The sequence below is a fragment of the Diceros bicornis genome, chromosome 7, assembly GCF_020826845.1.
Source record: "Diceros bicornis minor isolate mBicDic1 chromosome 7, mDicBic1.mat.cur, whole genome shotgun sequence".
NCBI lineage: Eukaryota > Metazoa > Chordata > Mammalia > Perissodactyla > Rhinocerotidae > Diceros > Diceros bicornis.
This window is the reverse complement of record NC_080746.1, coordinates 55,328,605-55,347,831: the sequence shown is the minus strand read 5'-3', so window position 1 is coordinate 55,347,831 and position 19,227 is coordinate 55,328,605. Positions and strand designations below refer to the sequence as shown.

At 37.2% G+C, this 19,227-nt stretch overlaps 1 protein-coding gene across 1 annotated transcript in view; it reads left to right on the top strand.

Moving 5' to 3' along the window:
* UVRAG (UV radiation resistance associated) overlaps positions 1-19,227 on the top strand; it is a 286,261-nt gene that overhangs the window by 69,499 nt on the left and 197,535 nt on the right. The window contains exon 6 of the mRNA XM_058545581.1: positions 9,447-9,532. Within this exon, the coding sequence (XP_058401564.1) occupies positions 9,447-9,532 (86 nt within the window). The remainder of the gene's footprint in view (positions 1-9,446; positions 9,533-19,227) is intronic.

The following is a 19,227-nucleotide window of genomic DNA, read 5'->3' as shown; positions in this document are numbered from 1 at the left end:
TAGAGCTTTTGAAAACTACCATTACTAATTTTCATTTACTGAGTACCTACGATACATCAGACACAATAGCAGCTATTTTATGTGTTTTTATTTAGTCTGTGTAACAATTCCACGAGTTAGTTATCCTCATTTTATAGGTAAAGTACCCTAGAAGAAAACATTAAACTACTAACCCAAGATTACATAGCTAGTAAGTAGCAGAACCATGATTCAAAACCAGGTCTGATTTATTCAAAGGCTTTTTCTTTTAACCACTATCCTATGTGGCATCTCTACATTTCTTCCCCCTTTATGTAGTATGTGCAAGTACCAAGTCTCTATTTTTACATTTAACCAGGGATATCCACTATGTGCATGGTGAGAAACAAATGAGAGAGTACATGGCAAAGTGCTTTGAGTGGTATAAAGTGCATTATTGTACAGACTTTGGGTATTTATTATTGTAGAGTGGGCATGCAATGCCCATGAGGCCACCAGCTCACCAGGTCCACAAAAGTTCCATGTATTAGTCACTGTATTTGGCTTCCCTCTGAGTCTTTTTTTTTCTCTTTTCTCTTGGATCAAATTAACTTACGACAGATGTTTGGAAAATCATCTTATCCTATAATTCATATTTATAAATCCGGCTGCTGCAGTGTGGTCCCCATTCTCTGTCTTTATCAAAGCCAGAGAATAATCTGGGAAAATGCCACGTTTCCTGTTATGAATTTGGAGGATCTTGTCTTCTTAGCACAATTTGTGAGCTTTTCAGAATTTTAATATTGGAAAACTCAAAGCCAAGCATGGTTCTTCGTATAGATGTTTTAGATTCTTGAAAAGTAAACAGAAACAGAGCTCCAGATTCGTCCTCACTAGGGGATTCAGAGAGTTTAAAATTTTGTTTTCTTTAAAATTTTGAAAACTTGTTATTCTTTCTTAGATTTGTAATGAGGACATTCTTAACCTTTTTTTCTCCCTCTGATAGTCAGTTTTGGTTTAAATTGTTCTTCTGCAAAGCTAGGAATCCTTTCTTTTTTTTTAATCTTTCTGTTAATGCTAGTTAACGTGATATCACTGTTGCCTTCTCTCTCCTCTCTCTCTTCTCTCACACTTAAGAGTAATTTGTGGATCCGTCTTTCCTCCTGTTAGGATGTAAACTCCTTTAGGCTTGAGGTTGTCTTACTCACTTTTTTAGTTCCATGGTTTAGCGTAGACTTTGCTTAGTAAATATTTTTTCCATGAGTGAATGGAGTCTACTAGGATCACATGGTTCCTATCTCTATTCTAAAATATACTTTTCATGTAAAGGATGGCTGCTTTAGCAGGGTCACTTTCAGTCCTCTTGTCATGGAGTAGCATTGATGACATTCAGTCCACTTCATACTCGGAGTGTGTGACTATGATTGATTATTTTTTGAAGGTTGTTTAAAACACTGAAGTGTGACCAAGAATCTCTTCATCTTAGTTGACTTGAATTAACAAAAAAAAAGGATTGATTTTAGTTTCAGGATCTGTATACCTTTGCTTACTAATGCTATTCTTATTTCTCATTGCTTCTCACTATTTTGAAGGAGAGGAAAACATCCTCTGTTGTCTCAGACCTTAGGCCAAATCTGGAGAAATACACATATTCAGCTCTGGTTCCGTGTCAAAGAAGAGGTCGCACTTTCCCTCCTTAACAGCTCAATGTCTGGGCTTCATCAGAGCTGAGAGGCAGAGGGTGAAGGCTTGAAAATGCTTGACAGAGATACTTGCACAATTTTTCTCAAACTTGGCTGACACTTAAAAGTGTATTAATGTCCAAATGAACATAGACACATAGGAACACAGGCTGTCTATTGATTCATCAGGTAGCTATTTTAGAATGAGTTGTACAAATAAATACTGTGTTTTAAAAAAGTATACTCATTGCATTTGAAAATGTGCTCAAGTAGTAGAATGAACCATTATTTTTTTTCCTTGCCCATCTCAATTTCTTATTCTACCTAAGTAAGTAGAAAAAGGATTTTTTGCAAAGCTCACTTAATAGTTCTAAGAGTACCATGTAGAACACTGTTTTGGTGGGGCCCTTAAGCTATTGTCCTCAGGCTTCCACTTGGGCCTTTTGTTGTTTTATTAACACATTGTGTCTGGGTGATTCAGTCCCTCCCAAGTCTACATCTCCAGTCTGTATTTCCATACATCTAGACTTGTGTCATATTGCTTGGATGTTTTAGAGACACATAGACTCTTCAAGTCCCCAGCTGAGCTCAATTCCCCTCCCCATCTCAAAAACCTCCTCCTATTGTGTTCCTTACTTCAGTGATGATAGTTCTGAACCCCTTCCTTTTTTTTGAGTCACTTTTTTTGTGTGTGTGACGAAGATTAGCCCTGAGCTAACATCTGTTGCCAATCTTCCTCTTTTTGCTGAGGAAGAATGGTGCTGGGCTAACGTCCGTGCCCATCTTCCTCTACTTTATATGGGATGCTGTCACAGCATGGCTTGACAAGCAGTGCGTAGGTCCGTGCCGGGGATCTGAACCTGCGAACCTCGGGTGGCTGAAGCACAGCACATGAACTTAACCACTACGCCACTGGGCCAGCCCCTTGAATCACTACTGTAAATCACTACTATGGTATCTGCTAAATATCTACTTCTTTACTAGTTCTTGACATCGTAGCCAGATTTATTTTTCTAAAATGCCAGTCCTGTCCCTCTTTGATTCACATCATTTCAGAGTAATTAATGGCTTATAAGGTCTTGCTGTGACCTGATTTGGATTTCTAAACACTCCACCTATAACACTCACTTATGCTAAAATTTATCCTTCTCAGTTTTAGCTTAGATCCCATTTCTATACAAAGGTTTTTTTGTGACATACCCCCTAAGTCTAATTTGGATACCCCTTATAAATGCTCCCATAGCACCTGCATTTCATTTTCCTTGTCATTGACCCTTGTCCGGTTATGTTCTGATTGCCTGTTTACTCATCTCTCTTTCTTACTAGATTGGAAGCTGTGTAAGGGCAGGGACAATGTCTGTCTTTATCACCAGTTTATCCCTGGTGCTTAGTACTGTGCCTAGCATATAGTAATAATTCAGTAAATATTTGTTGAATAAGTGCATGAAGCTTCTGTAGCAGCGGATCATTAAAAATTCTATTGGGGTATACTACTTGGTTGTCATCAGTTGTATAGTTTGTCACTCAAAATTCTAGTTCTCTATGTTTAAGTAGTTTCTGACCATTTCTGCATAGACACTTGACATTTGCAAATTATTGTACTTTAAATAGAACTCTTCATTTTTCTCTCCAGGCTTGCTTTCCCTTCCAATTTTCCACATCTTTATTAACTATTTTTTCATTTACCCAGGCCTCAAATCTTGTAGTTAGTTTTGATTAATTTCTGTTATCCACTTGATTCAGTCAGCCACTAGACTCCTTTGAGTAGTTCTTTAAAATAACTAATATCCATGGCTACTTTTCCATCTCTGTTGCCATGATCCAAACTCAGACTGGCCCCCACATAAGGCTGGATTACTGCAATAGTTTCCTGGCGGGCCTATGGACTCTAGTCTCTTTGTATCCACTCTGTCTTATTCACCACTGCCTGATTAATCTTCTAAAGCATACTTTCACTTTTTTATTCCTTTGCTTAAAGGTTGTATAGAGTAACTTCTCACAGTCTGCTGGATGTGTCCAACTCTCTGACCTGGTTTCCTTTTTGCCATCGGCCTAAATTCAGTCAGTGGTGTAGTACTTTTGGTTCTTTCTCTGCTTTTGTCTTCTTTTCTCTTTCTCTCTCTCTTTTCTTTTTCTTCACAGTTTGAGCTCTCATCACCTAGTATGTGTGGATTTTTAGAATAGCCTCCTAACTGGTGTTTGGACATTCTGCTCCTCCAATTCATCCTATTTGTCCTTACCAGAGTTACCTCCCCTAAGTGCAGCTCTGATCGTTACCTGACACTGTCAGAAGCCTTTCGTGAGTCCTTATTGCCTGGAGGTTATCTTCGCTTTTTAGCATGGCATTCAAGGCTTTCTGTGCTCTGGCCCTCTCGACCTGTTCAGCTATATCTCCCATGTTTCCCTCTCCAGGGTTCCAAGTAATTTCTACATCATTGAAGCTGAACTAATTGGACCACTATTTAATTTTCTCCAAGTGCACTGTTTTCCCACTGCCATATTTTGGCTAAAGGTGTTCAGTCTGTGTGGGACTTTCCTTCACTGCCATTCAGCTTTGCACTACTTCTTAATCTATCCCAAATATTGCCACCCCTGCAGCCTCTGATGTTCCTGCTTCTACTAGATGGAATCTTTACCGTATGAGAACCTTTTTTTTCTAACCTTTCTTATGGCACCTTAGCATTTATTACTTCACTTGGAACCTTAACTGGGTTGTATACTTTAGTATACTGGGTTGTATACTTTTATAAGGATGATAGCAATTGCCTGACACCCTGTATTTATTAAGTGTTCAGTAAACACTGAAATGAATAAATATATGTGTAATGCTGTTTGTTTCATAATCAGTTATCCTGTCGACTGGATTATTGCAGTATAACATAGAGTTTTAATAAAGTTAAGGACAGTCTTGTGACTGTTAGAGCAGCTAAAAACTCTCAAAATATACAGTAACACGTTTTAAAAGGTGACATCCGATGATCTAGTACAGGGGTAAGCAAACCATAGTCCAGCATATGTTTTTGTATGGCCTGCGAGCTAATATGCTATGGAGATGACATGTGGCTTGCAAAGCTAAAATATTTGCTATCTGGCCATTGACTGAGAAAGTTTGTTGACCACTGATCTAGAAACACACTTGATCATCTGCCTGGAATTACTCCTGGCCATTGAATATGTGAAATTATCTATTTCCTTAAACAGTTTAATAGATACTCGCTCAGACTAGTGCCTATTTCCTTCCTCGAAAAAGAATTGTTAGGCCTGGTTTCAGAAGAATTTTGAGTGACATGTAAATCTCCTCTGGGCTCTTTGGCACTTGGCATTATCTCACACAGATAACTAGATACAAATGAGCCATTTCTTTCCATTATAATCCTTCATCAGAGGTCTGTCGGGATCGCACATCTGGTGAAGTTAGATGTCATTCAGAACAAGGCTCTTAGCATATTTCAAGAATGTTAATTGCTAAGTGGTGGCTAAAGCAGAAGGGTTTAATAACGTCCTTAAGTTGCCTTAAATGTACATGGACCCAGAATTTTAGAACAGGAAAAGGTCTTAAAGATCAAGTATAGAATGGTCATTAAGAACATGAGCTGTGCAGCCAGACTGCATGGCTCTTCTACTTAATCCTCTCTGTGTCTCAGTTTTCTCACCTTTAAAGTGGGGATAATAATAGTGCCTGTTTCACAGGGTTGTGTGTGTATTAAATATGTTAACCCTTAACATATTAATGTTTAAATGTTAGTATTAACGTGGGAAACAGTGCTGCCTGGCATACTGTGAATACTCATAAATGTTACCCTTGTGTGTGTTGCTGTCATTTTTTATTATCGTTTTTATTAGTACTAGTCTCATCTCATAGTTAAAGAAACTGAGGCCTAAAGGAGTTAAATGATTTTCCTCACTTCCATCACAGGCAGAGTGGATTAAAACCCAGGATCCCTGCTATAATGTGTGGCTTTTAGTTGTATGTTAGCAGATGTGGATGAATTTTTAATAGAAAAAAATGTTTGGCAGCTTTTTGCATGAAATAAGAAAAGCTAAGTGGAATGTCATTAGTCATTTTTTCTGCTCTCCTGCTAATCTTAAATGTACTTCTAGTGTCTTTTATTATTTGGATTTTGTAATATTTGGATTATTTGGATTACTCATTCAACCTCTTGCGTTATGACTTTGTTAAATTAACATTTGTTAAGTGGAGCACAAGGTGCCAAATGATGAGCTCTGGTTCAACAACAAAGAGAAATTGAAATAGAGAACTTTATTACTCACAGGTCCTGGAGGAATTACAGGGTATGCCTTGAGGGACCACATAGGAAGGTCAAGACAGAGTGCAGACAGAGAGAGGCAAGACCTGGGGCACGTGCCTTTATTAGGGTCTGTTGATAGAGTGCTTTGGGGTTCCTGGGCTAGGGCTGGATTGGTCAATTCAAACCAAAAGAGCAGGGTTTCAGTAAGCTCCATGGGGGTTTTTATCTAAGGAGCATGCACGGCATACAGGTGCTGGGAAGCAGGGGAGACTGTTGATCACAAGTCATATCAGGAACTTATATTTACTTGTGCCTCTGCAGCCACCTATCTAGGGCATGCACTTCCCTGAGAGGTCTAGTGTCAGTTTAAGGTCCCTGCAGGCCGCTTGGCCAAACAAAATGGATCCAAGGCAGCAATACCGTGGAGTAGCTTAGCTAAACTCTCAACAGCTTGTTGTAGGTCTTATCAGATTTTCTGTTTCTTCTTGAGTCATTTTTGGGAGTTTGTGTGTTTCTAGGAATTTTCATTTTATCTAGATTGTCTAATTTGTTGACATATAATTGTTTATAGTGTTCTTCTATACTGCTTTTTATTTCTACAAGATTGGTGATAATCTTCCCGTTTTCATTCATGGTTGTAGTGATTTGAGACTTCTTTCTTTTTCTCTTGGTCAGTCTAGCTTAAGATTTGTCAATTTTGTTGCCTTTTTTAAAGAACTAACTTTTGGTTTTGTTGCTTTTTCTCTATTTTTGTATTCTCTGTTTCATGGATCTCTGCTCTAATCTTTATTATTTCTTTCGTCCTTGCTTTGAGTTTAGTTCATTCCTCTCATTCTAGTTCCGTAATGTGGAATATTAGGTTATTCATTTCAGCTCTTTCTTTTTTTTTTAATATAGATGTTTACAGCTGTAAATTTCCCTCTAAGCACTTTTTCATTGCATCCCATATGTTTTGATATGTTGTATTTTCATTTTTATTCATCTCAAAGTATTTAATAATTTATCTTGTGATTTGTTCTTTGACCCACTGGTTGTTTAAGAGTCTGTGAATTTTCCAAATTTCCTTCTGTTATTGATTTCTAGTTTCATTCCATTGTAGTCAGAGAAGATACTTTGTATGACTTCAGTTTTTAAAAATTTGTTGAGACTTGTTTTGTGGCTGAACATATGGTCTATCCTGAAGAATGTTCCATGCGAACTTGAATTATGGAATGTGTATATGGCTGTTGTTGGGTGGAGCATTTTGTATACATCTGTTAGATCTAGCTGATTTATAGTATTGTTCATGTCTTCTCTTTCCTTGTTTATCTTTTGTATGGTTATGCTATCCGTTATTGAAAGTGGGATGTTGATGTCTCCAGCTATTTCTCACTTTAGTTTTGTCAGTTTTTGTTTCATATATTTTGTTATGTTTTAGGTACATATATGTTTATAATCATTTATATCTTCTTGACTCTTTTTCCATTCTATAATGTTCTTCTTTGTCTCTTGTAGCATTTTTTGTCAAAGTCTGTTTGTTTGATATTAGTATAACCACTCCAGCTCTCTTTTGGTTATTGCTTACATGGAATATCTTTTCATTTTTTCATTTTCAACCTATTTATGTTTCTGGTTCTAAAGTGCATCTCTTATAGACAGCATATAGTTGATCATTTAAAATAATCCATTCTGCCAATCTCTGACTTTTAATGGGAGCGCTTAATCCATTTTCACTTAACGTAATTGCAGATGTTGCAAGACTTCTGCTGTTTTTCTATTTGTTTTCATATATCTTTTTTGTTCTGCATTTCCTCCATTACTACTTTCGTTTGTGTTAGATATTTTCTCATGTAACATTTTGACGCCTTTCTCATTTCTTTTACTGTGTATCTTCTGGTTATTTTCTCAGTGGTGGCCTTCGGGATTACAATTAACATCTTAATTTATAACAATCTAGTTCAAATTAATACTAATTTAGGATTTTTTTTTGCTGAGGAAGACTTGCTATGAGCTAACATCTGTTGCCAATCTCCCTCTTTTTATATGTGAGCCACCGCCACAGCATGGCCACTGACAGGGAAGTGGTGTGGGTCTGTGCCCGGGAACCGAACTTAGGCTGCCGAAGCGGAGTACACCAAATTTAACCACTAGGCCACTGGGGCGGGCCCCTAACTTAGTTTTAATATTATACTTTATTTCTATATAGCTCCATTCCCCCACTGTTATGTTATTATTGTCACAAGTTACATCTTTATAATTGTATGCTCATCAAGATAGGTGTCTGATTGTTTCATGTATTTGTCTAGTTGCATTCTTAGAATAAATTTGGTCGATAATGATGTGTTATTGTTTTTTCCTTATAATGCTGGTTCAATTTGCTAATATTTTGCTAAGGATTTTTGTGTCTATGTTCGTGAGGGAGATTTGTCTATGATTGTGTGTGTGTGTGATGCCTTTGACAAATTTTAGTATTAGTAATGCTGATATTATGAGTTGGAAATTGTTCCCTTCTCCTCTGTTTTGTGAAGGAGTTTGTGTTAAATTGGTGTTATTTCTTAAATGTTTGATAGAATTCATCAGTGAAACCAGTTGGACCTAGACTTTTTTTGTGGGGAGATTTTCAATTACTTATTCATTTAAAAAATAGTTATAGGATTATTCAAATACTGTTGTTTCATTGTTGATTTTGGCATGTATTTTTTCAGGGAGTTTGTCTAATTCATCTAAGTTGTATCAAATATTTTAGCATAAAGTTGTTCATAATATTCTCCTAATAACCTTTTAATGTCTGTAGCAATGCAACTTTAAAAAAATGCTAATACTAGTGTTATGGCAAATATTTGTATAGTGCTTATTACATACCCTTCACTTTAGAAATATTAACTCTTTTAATTCCAACAACAATTTGTGAGATAAATAATATTATCATCTCCATATTATAGATGAAGAAACCAAGTTTAGAGAGCTTAGGTGCCTTGCTCAAGATGACAGAGCTGGTAAATGAATAGCTTAAATTGTAATCCAGATGATCTGGATTCAGAGTCCTTTTTTCTTGACCACTATTTACTTTGCCTTTCCTGAATGACAGATATCTGTTCTGTTCTTATGGAATTGTGCTGTGTTCTCTCTAGAAACCATCCTTGCTCCCACCACCTTTATACCACTGAGTGGATATGTTTGTTTCTGATATTCCTAATTAGAACTTGGAATGCCTTTTCCCCCATAAAAACATTACATATCATGGCTATGCATACTTGAAATGTTATTGTTAATACTTTTCCTCAGTCACATAATATGTTAAAAAGACTTCTGGGGCTTCCCTGGGAAGTTCATCACAGTTTGTAATGTGAAACATTGTTTCTGTGGGAAAATATTAGAAGAAATGTATTTTAAATTCACTTGCCTAAAAGGTTAAACTTCAGCTATATGAAAGTTGTACTTAACTTTTGGGAATCTCTTAACGATTTGAATTTACTGAAGTGTTTATAAGTTACAATTTTAAAAAGACAAACATTACAATTAATTTGTGCACATATTTTATTTCACTTTGATTAATTTGTTGATTAATGTCTTTCAGGGTTATTCAAATGCTCAGAAGAATATTCTTCTTCAGGTGGATCAGAATTGTGTTCGCAATTCCTATGATGTCTTCTCTTTACTGCGGTAAGAAACTTCTTAGAGTCCTCCTGCATTTTCTAAAGAATCTTCCTCATTTTGAGTTTGTGACATTTCGGTGTGAGGAAATGTATGGGAGCTTTAGAAGCTGTTATTCAGGTTTAGCATTTTTTAGTGAGAGCTTCATAAATTTTGTCGCTACAGTGATTTAAGTTTATCTCTTTCACAAAGCCTTTGGAAAGCCATTTCCTTTCTCTGGACAGTGAGAGAGAATGATTGGAAGCCAGCGATTTTAAAACAGGGACATGAGCTGTTTCCGGTCTTCCGCACTATAAAGAGCAGCAACCAGAGGTACAAAATTTAGACTTATGAAAATCTTAACAACTACAGCATTACTAGAAAAGCCCTGCGATAGCCTCAGACATGGCTTAGAGTTTTGACCTGCTGTTCGTCTTAAAAGAATCATGTTTGGCAAGGCAAAGGAGCTTTGCGTGAATCTCATGCTCAGAGGCTTAACTGCCTCAGCTCTGTATTTTCATAATGTCTGGGGTAATTTGGAAAGATTTTTAAATTTGGTTTTAATTTTCAGTGTGGTGTAGATCATCAAGGACATTTTCCCAGGAGGCAGGCTACCAAAATAAATACAATTTAAAATAAAGTTAATAGTGACACTCAACCTATGTTCACCCTACTCAGACAGATGGTTCATTGAAATTTGATTTTGGCAGTATTTCCCTAATGTTTACATAACACATCATAAATTTCAGACCATTAGACATCCTCTATATATCTACTAGAGGAAGAGTCCAGAAGGATGATTGGACTCTTGTCCAATTGGATGATTGTTTATTTTATAAACATTATGAAATGGACCTTTCCTTTTCAAATCTTGAATCTCATTATACATGATGATAGAGAGTTTGGTCACATGGACTCTGTAAATTGCTCTTAAGAGACAATGATTTCAAGTAAAGTAACCACACACATTTGATGACTTTTGATTCTTATCTGAGTGAAGTGCTTTTGCCTTGACTTCTTAGGATACGTAACAAAATGGACAGGATTTAGTAATCGGATGGTAGAGATAGAAAGCAGGAGGTGTCAAAATATGTAACTCAAATTTTTGAACCTATTCAGTTTGGCACTGCATTGAGTTTTAATTATTGAAAAGAGGAATGAACAGAAATAGTTGGAAGTGTGAGTAAGCCATTAATATTTCTTGATCTGTAAAATGAGAGTATAGATACTATTATTTTAAAGATATTTTCCAAGTATGAGATTGTGTGGTCTTATTAGAGAAACTAGTAGAATTAAAAGAAAAAGGAATACAAAGTCAATGAGAAGAGGAGGATTTGGGAAAGGTAGCATCATAGACGCTAAGAGAATAGAGATTCAAAGAGAAGAAGACTGTAGGGAAGCAACTTGGTATAATAGAGAATGCTTTGATTAACCTGACCTTGACTTTAATTATCCTTGGTTTATCCTAATTCCTCTAACCTCTCTGATTCTTCCAAAAGGTGGAAGCAGTGATGTTACAAATTTGTGTAATTTACAAGCATTTTCACATCTGTTATCTTAATCACTTAGAAGCTTTTTGTGTTCACACATCAGGGATCAGCCTTTGTTTTCAGTGTAGAAGCTGAGGCCAAGAGGCATTAAATGATTTATTTATCTGAGGGGGCACACAGCAAGTAAGAGCCAGACTGGAGCTTGGTATGGAGGTTTTCTGACAAGTTTTGCAGATCCTTTTCACAGTCTCTCTTCCTTTCCTAGACTGGTGGTTATAAGATGCACATAGCATAATGACGGAGAAAATTTTCTGAAAAGCGTGAGGTTAATTTGGAAGTGCTCAACTATTTAACATTGATCTTGCAATGATATGGCCCTTGGGGGTTTCATTCTGGAGTGCCGTCCAGGTTCCTCAAGTGTGTCAGCCATTTGAATTGCTTTATTAACAGTGGCCTTCTCATCACCATTGTGTAAATCATTTGTAGCTGGTAACACAGATATACTTTTTCTGAACCAGATTAAGTGTCTGTTTATCAATCAAATTACCTGAACCCAGAGAGTTATTCTGGAGCTGGAAACTTGAAATGGTACTTGTCAAAGTTAATGAGTAAAATGGAACTTTTTCCTGATAATTCTCTCAGACGTTAGTAAAGGGTAACCATCATCTATCTGTTCAATCAAAAGCTCTTCTTTTCCCACAGTTTTTGCCGTGATGTATATAAAGTGCTTGCTGGGAAACTTAATTTTGTGCTGATGGATTCTGTTTGTAGTTTCCCCTCTTTAACTCAGGCAACATTGTTCCTAGATGGAGTCCTTTTTAAAAATAAACCTTTTCTTTTCCCTGATGCTTTCTTGGTTTATGACATTGTTACTTCTTGATCTTAATTTTATGTGAAAACACACAGAGTCTGAATTCTTTAATATCACCTAACTCCACAAAATTCTCAGTGCTATTTGGAGTCAGGATTAGAACCCAGGTCTCCTGATTCTGTTTTTGGAATGTACGCTAGTTAATAACTTTCAGAGTGTTGTTGTGCCGCTAGTGTGCATATGTTTCTTCCACGTTTTATGTGTGAATGTCATGGAAAAATAGGAAAAAGGCAAGGCTTTTGGAGCACCTAAGACCAGGGCATTAAAGCTTCTTCAGATGGATGTGTTGTAGGAAAACAATGACCTGAGGTTTTATTCAGATTATTTCACCCAATAGTTAAGAATTTAGGCTAATTTCAATGTTGCCAAAGTAATAGCAGCTCTTTCCAAATTTACATTCAGTGTGTGTTATGGTGATTGAATTTTTGCTTCTTAACCCTTGGAAATCCCTGGATTTGAGGTTAGTTTTCATGTGTTGGGGAAGAGGGAGAATCCCCCTCTGCCATTTCCCTTAAGGTTCTTATGGCTGGCCAAGTAGTTAAAAGACAGGTTAGCAGGAGAAAATAGTACCAAGTTTAATAACATGTATACATGGGAGAAACCAGGGAAACTGAGTTTCTCAACAAAATGGCGGAGGTTCTCATCTTAAATGCTATCTTCAGTTAAAGACAAAGGAAGGTGTTGGGGGTGGGGGGAGTCAGTTATAGGAGATTATCAGAAAAGCACAGTAAACAAGAGTAAGGTTATTATTGCAGATTTAAGGCCTCTCCTTCCACATTGATAAGTTTTTAGAGATGAGGTCATCCCTCCCTCTTCCCAGTACAGAGAGGGAGATACCTTTACAAATGGAGATTTCTCTTATAAATGTAAATGTTTATCTGGCAACTCTTTTCAGGGCCACCTAGAGAATGTGGCCGGGGAGAGACAGAATTTTTGATAAGATGGGCTTGGTGCCTTTCCTATTGTAACATCTATTTTTACATTATATTACCACCATCATATGGTAGTGGCTCCTTCCTGGAACAGACTGTGTATGTTAAATTCTTTAGGCAGTTTGGGGGAGGTCAGATGTCCATCAGAGAAAATAATCAAGGTAAAGAGACATATTTCAGGGTGGCCAATTTTGATCTCCCACGCATGTAAGCAGACATTTAATTAGGAGCCACTTTACTCCTTGTTACAGTTGATACTTTAATTTAGGATGTTCACCACAAGGTGTCAATGTTGCTTTGGCATTTGGAATTTCATTTATTTTTTTTTAAAGTTTTGAAGTAAGAAAAGTACGGTTATAAATTAGAAGTGAGTGTTTATTTTTAGAAGTTAACTTTTTTTTCTATTATTCCTTCTAGGTTAAGGAATTTCTGGACTTATTAGATAGCTTTCTCCATTTGGTTCTGTTGATTTTCTTTTTATCCTGATGGTGATAGGGAGTTATTGAAAGATTATAAAGAGAGGAGGAGTGACGTGGTCAGGTGTGCCATTCAGAATTCTAACCTTGGTGACAAAGTAGAATAGACGTGAGGGAGGAGACTGGAAGCAAGGAGACGTATGTAATCCTGCCTGTTCTCTGAGAGGGAAAGATTACTTTTGGTGTTTAAAAACTCGTTTTTTTTCCTTTCATACTTCCTCGGAAACATAGCTGTACTGTAGTTGATACCGGCTCAAGACGAGGTTGCCATAAGGGAAGCCATATTGTAGAAAAGAAAAACTCTATTGTAACTTTGAATGACCTCTGACAAACTAACCCAGCTGGATATGCACACTCCAGGAGATCTAACTGCTCTGTAGAGTTTACGACCCCTGCTTGTGCATGTACCTCCCAGCTGTGATAAGATGATAACTTCGTTTTTTTTGAGTTCCTTGGGAATGCGATGACCCCTGAACAGTGAGTCTGTGCGGATAGCCATCATCAGTGAAAACTGAAAGATCTGGTGTGGCATTCCCAGTCTGTAACACCAGAAGGTCAACATTCCTAACCCCCTCCAATAACACAATGGCCTATATAACTGCTGTAAGATTTCATGCCCCCTTAAGATGGTTCTTTTGGTCATGAGTCGGCCATCTTCCCTCTTGCTAGCAAGCTGTAATAAAAAAGTCCTTTTTCTCCTACCACCTTGCCCCTTGACTTTTGGCATGTCTTGCAGCGAGCAGAAGGCCCCACACTGGGCGGTAACATAGTGAGAGACGTGAGAAGAATTCTGGTTTTCTTCTAGTATAGTTTTTATTGTTGTTTTTTTTCTTCCCCGTTTGACATGTCCTACTTTTGCCAGTTTAGCAAGTGGAAGTATGGTGGAGAAATTATGGGCCTTCCATCTAGGTTCCAGTCCTAAAATGTAACTGGATGCAAGACTTGGAGCAAGTTACTTAACTTTAGTAGGTCTCAAGCTACTCTTGTAAAATGGGGAGATACTATTTGTCTCATGAGAATATTAGGAGAATTAAATAAGGTAAAATACTTGAAAGATCCTAGGACAGTTACTGGCATATAGTAAACATGTAGTAAATAATAGTTTTCATTTTCCCCTTTACTTGCACCATCTTCGAGTTAGGTTTCTCCTCTATGCTAGTGTTCCTTTTTTTTTTATTGGTGTCGTAATAGTTTATAACATGGTGAAATTTCAGTTGTACCTTATTATTTGTCAGTCACCATTTATGTGTGCCCCTTTACCCCTTATGCCCACCCCCAACCCCCTACCCCTCTGATAATCACTAATTTGTTCTCTTTGTCCATGTATTTATTTTCCACATATGAGTGAAATCATACAGTGTTTGTCTTTCTCTGTCTGGCTTATCTCAACATAATACCCTCAAGTTCCATCCATATTGTTGCGAATGGGATGATTTTGTCTGTTTTATGGCTGAGTAGTATTCCATTATACATACATACATACATATGTATATATGTATGTATGTATATATATATACATATATATATATATGTATATCCCACATCTTCTTTATCCAGTCATCAGTCAATGGGCACTTGGGTTGTTTCCACGTCTTGGCTGTTGTGAATAATGCTGCAGTGAACGTAGGGATGCATAAGTCTCTTTGTATTGTTGATTTCAGGTTCTTTGGATATACCCAGTAATGGTATAGCTGGGTCATAAGATATTTCCATTTTTAGTTTTTTGAGAAATCTCCATACTGTTTTCCATAGTGGCTGCACCAGTTTGCATTCCCACCAACAGTGTATGAGGGTTCCTCTTTCTACACATCCTCTCCAACATTTGTTGTCTTTTGTCATGGTAATTATAGCCATTCTCATAGGTGTAAGATGATATCTCATTGTAGTTTGGATTTGCATTTCCCTGATGATTAGTGATGTTGAACGTCTTTTCACGTGTCTGTTGGCCATCCGTATATCTTCTTTGGAAAAATGTTCATATCCTCTGCCCATTTTTTGATCAGGTTGTTGTTTTTTTGTTGTTCAGTTGTATGAGTTCTTTATATATTTTGGAGCTCAACCCCTTGTCAGATATATGATTTGCAAATATTTTCTCCCAGTTGGTGGGTTGTCTTTTCGTTTTGTTCATAGTTTCTTTCGCCTTGCAGAAGCTTTTTAGTCGGGTGAAGTCCCATTTGTTTGTTTTTGTTTCTTTTGTTTCCTTTGCCTGAGTAGATACGGCGTTCGAAAAGATCCTTCTAAGACTGTGTACTGCCTGTATTTTCTTCTAGAGAGTTTTATGGTTTCATGTCTTACCTTTAAGTCTTTAATCCATTTTGAGTTAATTTTTGTGTATGGTGAAAGATAATGGTCTACCTTCATTCTTTTGCATGTGGCTGTCCAGTTTTCCTAACACCATTTATTGAAGAGAATTTCCTTTCTCTGTTGTATGTTCTTGGCTCCTTTGTCGAAGATTAGCTGTCAGTAGATGTGTGGCTTTATTTCTGGGCTTTCAGTTCTGTTCCATTGATCTGTGTGTCTGTTTTTGTACCATTATCATGCTGTTTTGATTATTATTATGCTAGTGTTCCTTTTTTATGTTACCATTAGCTTTTCCAATTTTTAGCATTAATTTCTCTTTCTCTTCTTGCCATTCTCATGTCTACCACCTCTGCTTTTAGAGTTACTGTTATTAATCCTAAACAATCATGATAAAAATTGTTTAACATGTGTATGCCTTTTCTCTCTGATGATGTTGAAAACTTCTTGAAGGAAGGGATTATTCCAATGGCTATATTTTCTCCTCTATTTCTATCTTATTAACAATTCTTGGTTATATGTTGGACTTCCTGTGGATCCTGTTGTGATCCTAAAGCCCTAGGTACTGTGGATCCTAGGACTCTTCTGCGTTACTCTTTTTTTTTTTTGTTTTGTGAGGAAGATCAGCCTTGAGCTAACATCCATGCTAATCCTCCTCTTTTTGCTGCAGAAGACCGACTCTGAGCTAACGTCTATCGCCAATCCTCCTCCTTTTTTTTCCCCCAAAGCCCCAGTAGATAGTTGTATGTCATAGTTGCACATCCTTCTAGTTGCTGTATGTGGGACGCAGCCTCAGCATGGCCGGAGAAGCGGTGTGTCGGTGCGCGCCCGGGATCCGAACCCGGGCTGCCAGTAGCGGAGCGCGCGCACTTAACCGTTAAGCCATGGGGCCGGCCCTGCGTTACTCTTTCTGAGTACTCTCTTCTATTACCACAGTTTTGACAAACATATCCACATGTAAATAACTCTCAAATCTACATCTCTAGTTTATACCTCTCTTTTGGATTTCTGATCTGTATTTTTCAATGACCATTAGACAGTTATACTTTCATGTTCTGTAGGAACCTCAACCCTAACATGTCCAGAGTTGCACTCATTGGCTTAATCTTCCTCTTCCTTTTCTTTTCCCTAGTTTGTCTAATAGTGTTATCATCATCTCAGGCATCCAAGTGAGCATACCTCTCTTTTCTCCTGGACTATTTCTTGACCTCCTAACTAGTCTCCCTACTTTCAATTTTTCCTTCATGCAATTAATAGCTATTATTTATTGAGCACTTACTTTGTGCCAGGAACTATTCTAAGTGCTTTACATTCATTAACTCTTTTAATTCTCACAACAACCCTATGTGGTAAGAACTATCCCTGTTCCTGTGTACAGATAGGGAAATTAGGCACAGTCAAGTAGCTTATCCATGGTCACACAACTAGTTCATGTTAGCCTGTATTCAAACCCAGACAATCTAGGTCCTGTTCTTAACCAGTATATTTTACTGCTTTATAATCTTTTACATTGCTTTAGTAACATTCATCTGCCATGTTGCTACCAGGGTGACCTTTTGTTTTGTCACTTATTTGGCTTAGAAATCTTTGAGCCATCACATACAGAATGAAGTCCACACTTCTTAATGTGTGGTGTTCAAAGGCCATTGTTCTAAATGCTCTATAGAGACTCATGTTTTTATTTCAAGTCCTCCTACCACTGCCTGTGCAATTAATAGCTAGCATTTATTGAGCACTTACTGTGTTATAATTAGTTCTTCATTGTCTGATTCTCTCTCCCCTCAGCACCTCCAAACTGAGAGCTCCTTTAGGCAAGAATTATATTTTCATTGATCTTTGTATTAGCCTTATCACAATGCATATCGTATATGTTAATCAGATAATAAATGCTGTTTTGATTGATCAAATTGAACTATTCTTCAGGTTACAAAAGATTAGAGTTTTTTTTTTTTTTTTATTGGTGAGGAACATTAGCCCTGAGCTAACATCCGTTGCCAATCCTCCTCTTTATGCTGAGAAAGATGGCCCTGGGCTAACATCTGTGCCCATCTTCCTCTATTTTTATATGTGGGACGCCTGCCACAGCATGGCTTGTTAAGCGTCCATGCCTGGGATCCGAACCTGCGAACCCTGGGCCACCAAAGTGGAGTGTGCGAAGTTAACCACTATGCCGCCGGGCCAGCCCCACAAAAGACTAGGATTTTGTTGTTCCTGTTATTGGTTTGCAATCTGGTAAAATGAGAGTTATAAAAAATTCCTAGGCCATTATCTGAAAAGTGTTGAAAATGCAATCAGATCTGTGAACGTTCACCCGCCTCTTTTCTTTCTGTCACTGCCTTCCATGTAACATCTGGTGAGATTTCAGGATTTTGTGCCTTTTAATCTTCCGCCTTATGTAGATTTTTCTGGAAGATTTTTCTTTGGTTTCCTGAAGGCAAATTTCCCCCTCTCCCCCAACTTTCATAGAAAATACTTTCTTCTGTAACATTTCAGTTTTGAAAGGGAAATGCTTACATCAAATAAATTATTCTTAGGGTAATATTTAGAAAACAGATGGGATGAGATATATAAGGGTGTAACTATCTATAATCTTTTAACTTTTGGATGTGCTCACCAACTTTTGGGTTGCAGGGAGTTTTTTTCCCCTCTCCCCACCTAATGATCTCTCCCTAGGTAGTAATTGCGAGTGTACAGTATATAGCTAAGAACCCAGCTGTAAGCAAAAGATGTCATAATATTTATGTACTAAAACTCATATACTTTTCTCTTCATTGTAGAGACTGGGCTCTTACCCATTGTCTTTGTGCTCATTTTTAATAAATTAGAAGGGGAATTGAGAGGATTAGTGTTAAGGTAGACACACTGACAGCAAGGAGAAGTGAAAGCTGATAGTTTGCTCTTTGATTCTGGAATATAGCTGAGTGATGTCATATTAGCTACCATCCTGCCTGTATGGTCACTATGTTTGGATTCATAAACAGCTCTTTCTCACTACTCCATGTAAAAGGAGGGCAGAAGAGAAATAGTGCAGCTGTAAAAAGGGACAAACTAAGTAAAAACACATAGCTAGCTTATGTCTTCTGTGTATGAGCAGTCATTTACCCAAGCACAGCTCCATATTACAGTTCATAACTGAAGTTAATAATGAGAATTGTTGAGTGCACTATGTTACTTTCCACTAATGCTATTTCCATTTAACAGATGAGGAAACTGAGGCTTAGAAAGGGGAACAGACCTGCCAAGCACCATAAGAGAAGTGGTAAAGCAGGTTTGAATAAAAGTCTGCCAGGCTCCAGTGCATGTACTTTTTTCCTTTATGCCATTTTGATGCCAAATCATCAGTAAAATATATTGTTGTGATTATTAGAGCCTATGTAATAAAGTAGGATCGTGTGATAAATTTTAGAAAGGTTTTCAATCAAAATTTGTAATGAAAAAGTTTTGGTATTTAATGTAAGTTTTGGTTAAAATTGGTATTTATGTGTAATAGCACAGTTTATTCTTATTCATCTCTCTTTCTCTATACATACACACACACACATATATATATACACATAAAGATGCACATATATTTACAAAAACAGAATTTTAACAAAATACTGGAGCAATTTTAGGTGAAGTTTTTTTCCTTCTTTTTACTTTTAGGCTTGTCTTCTTC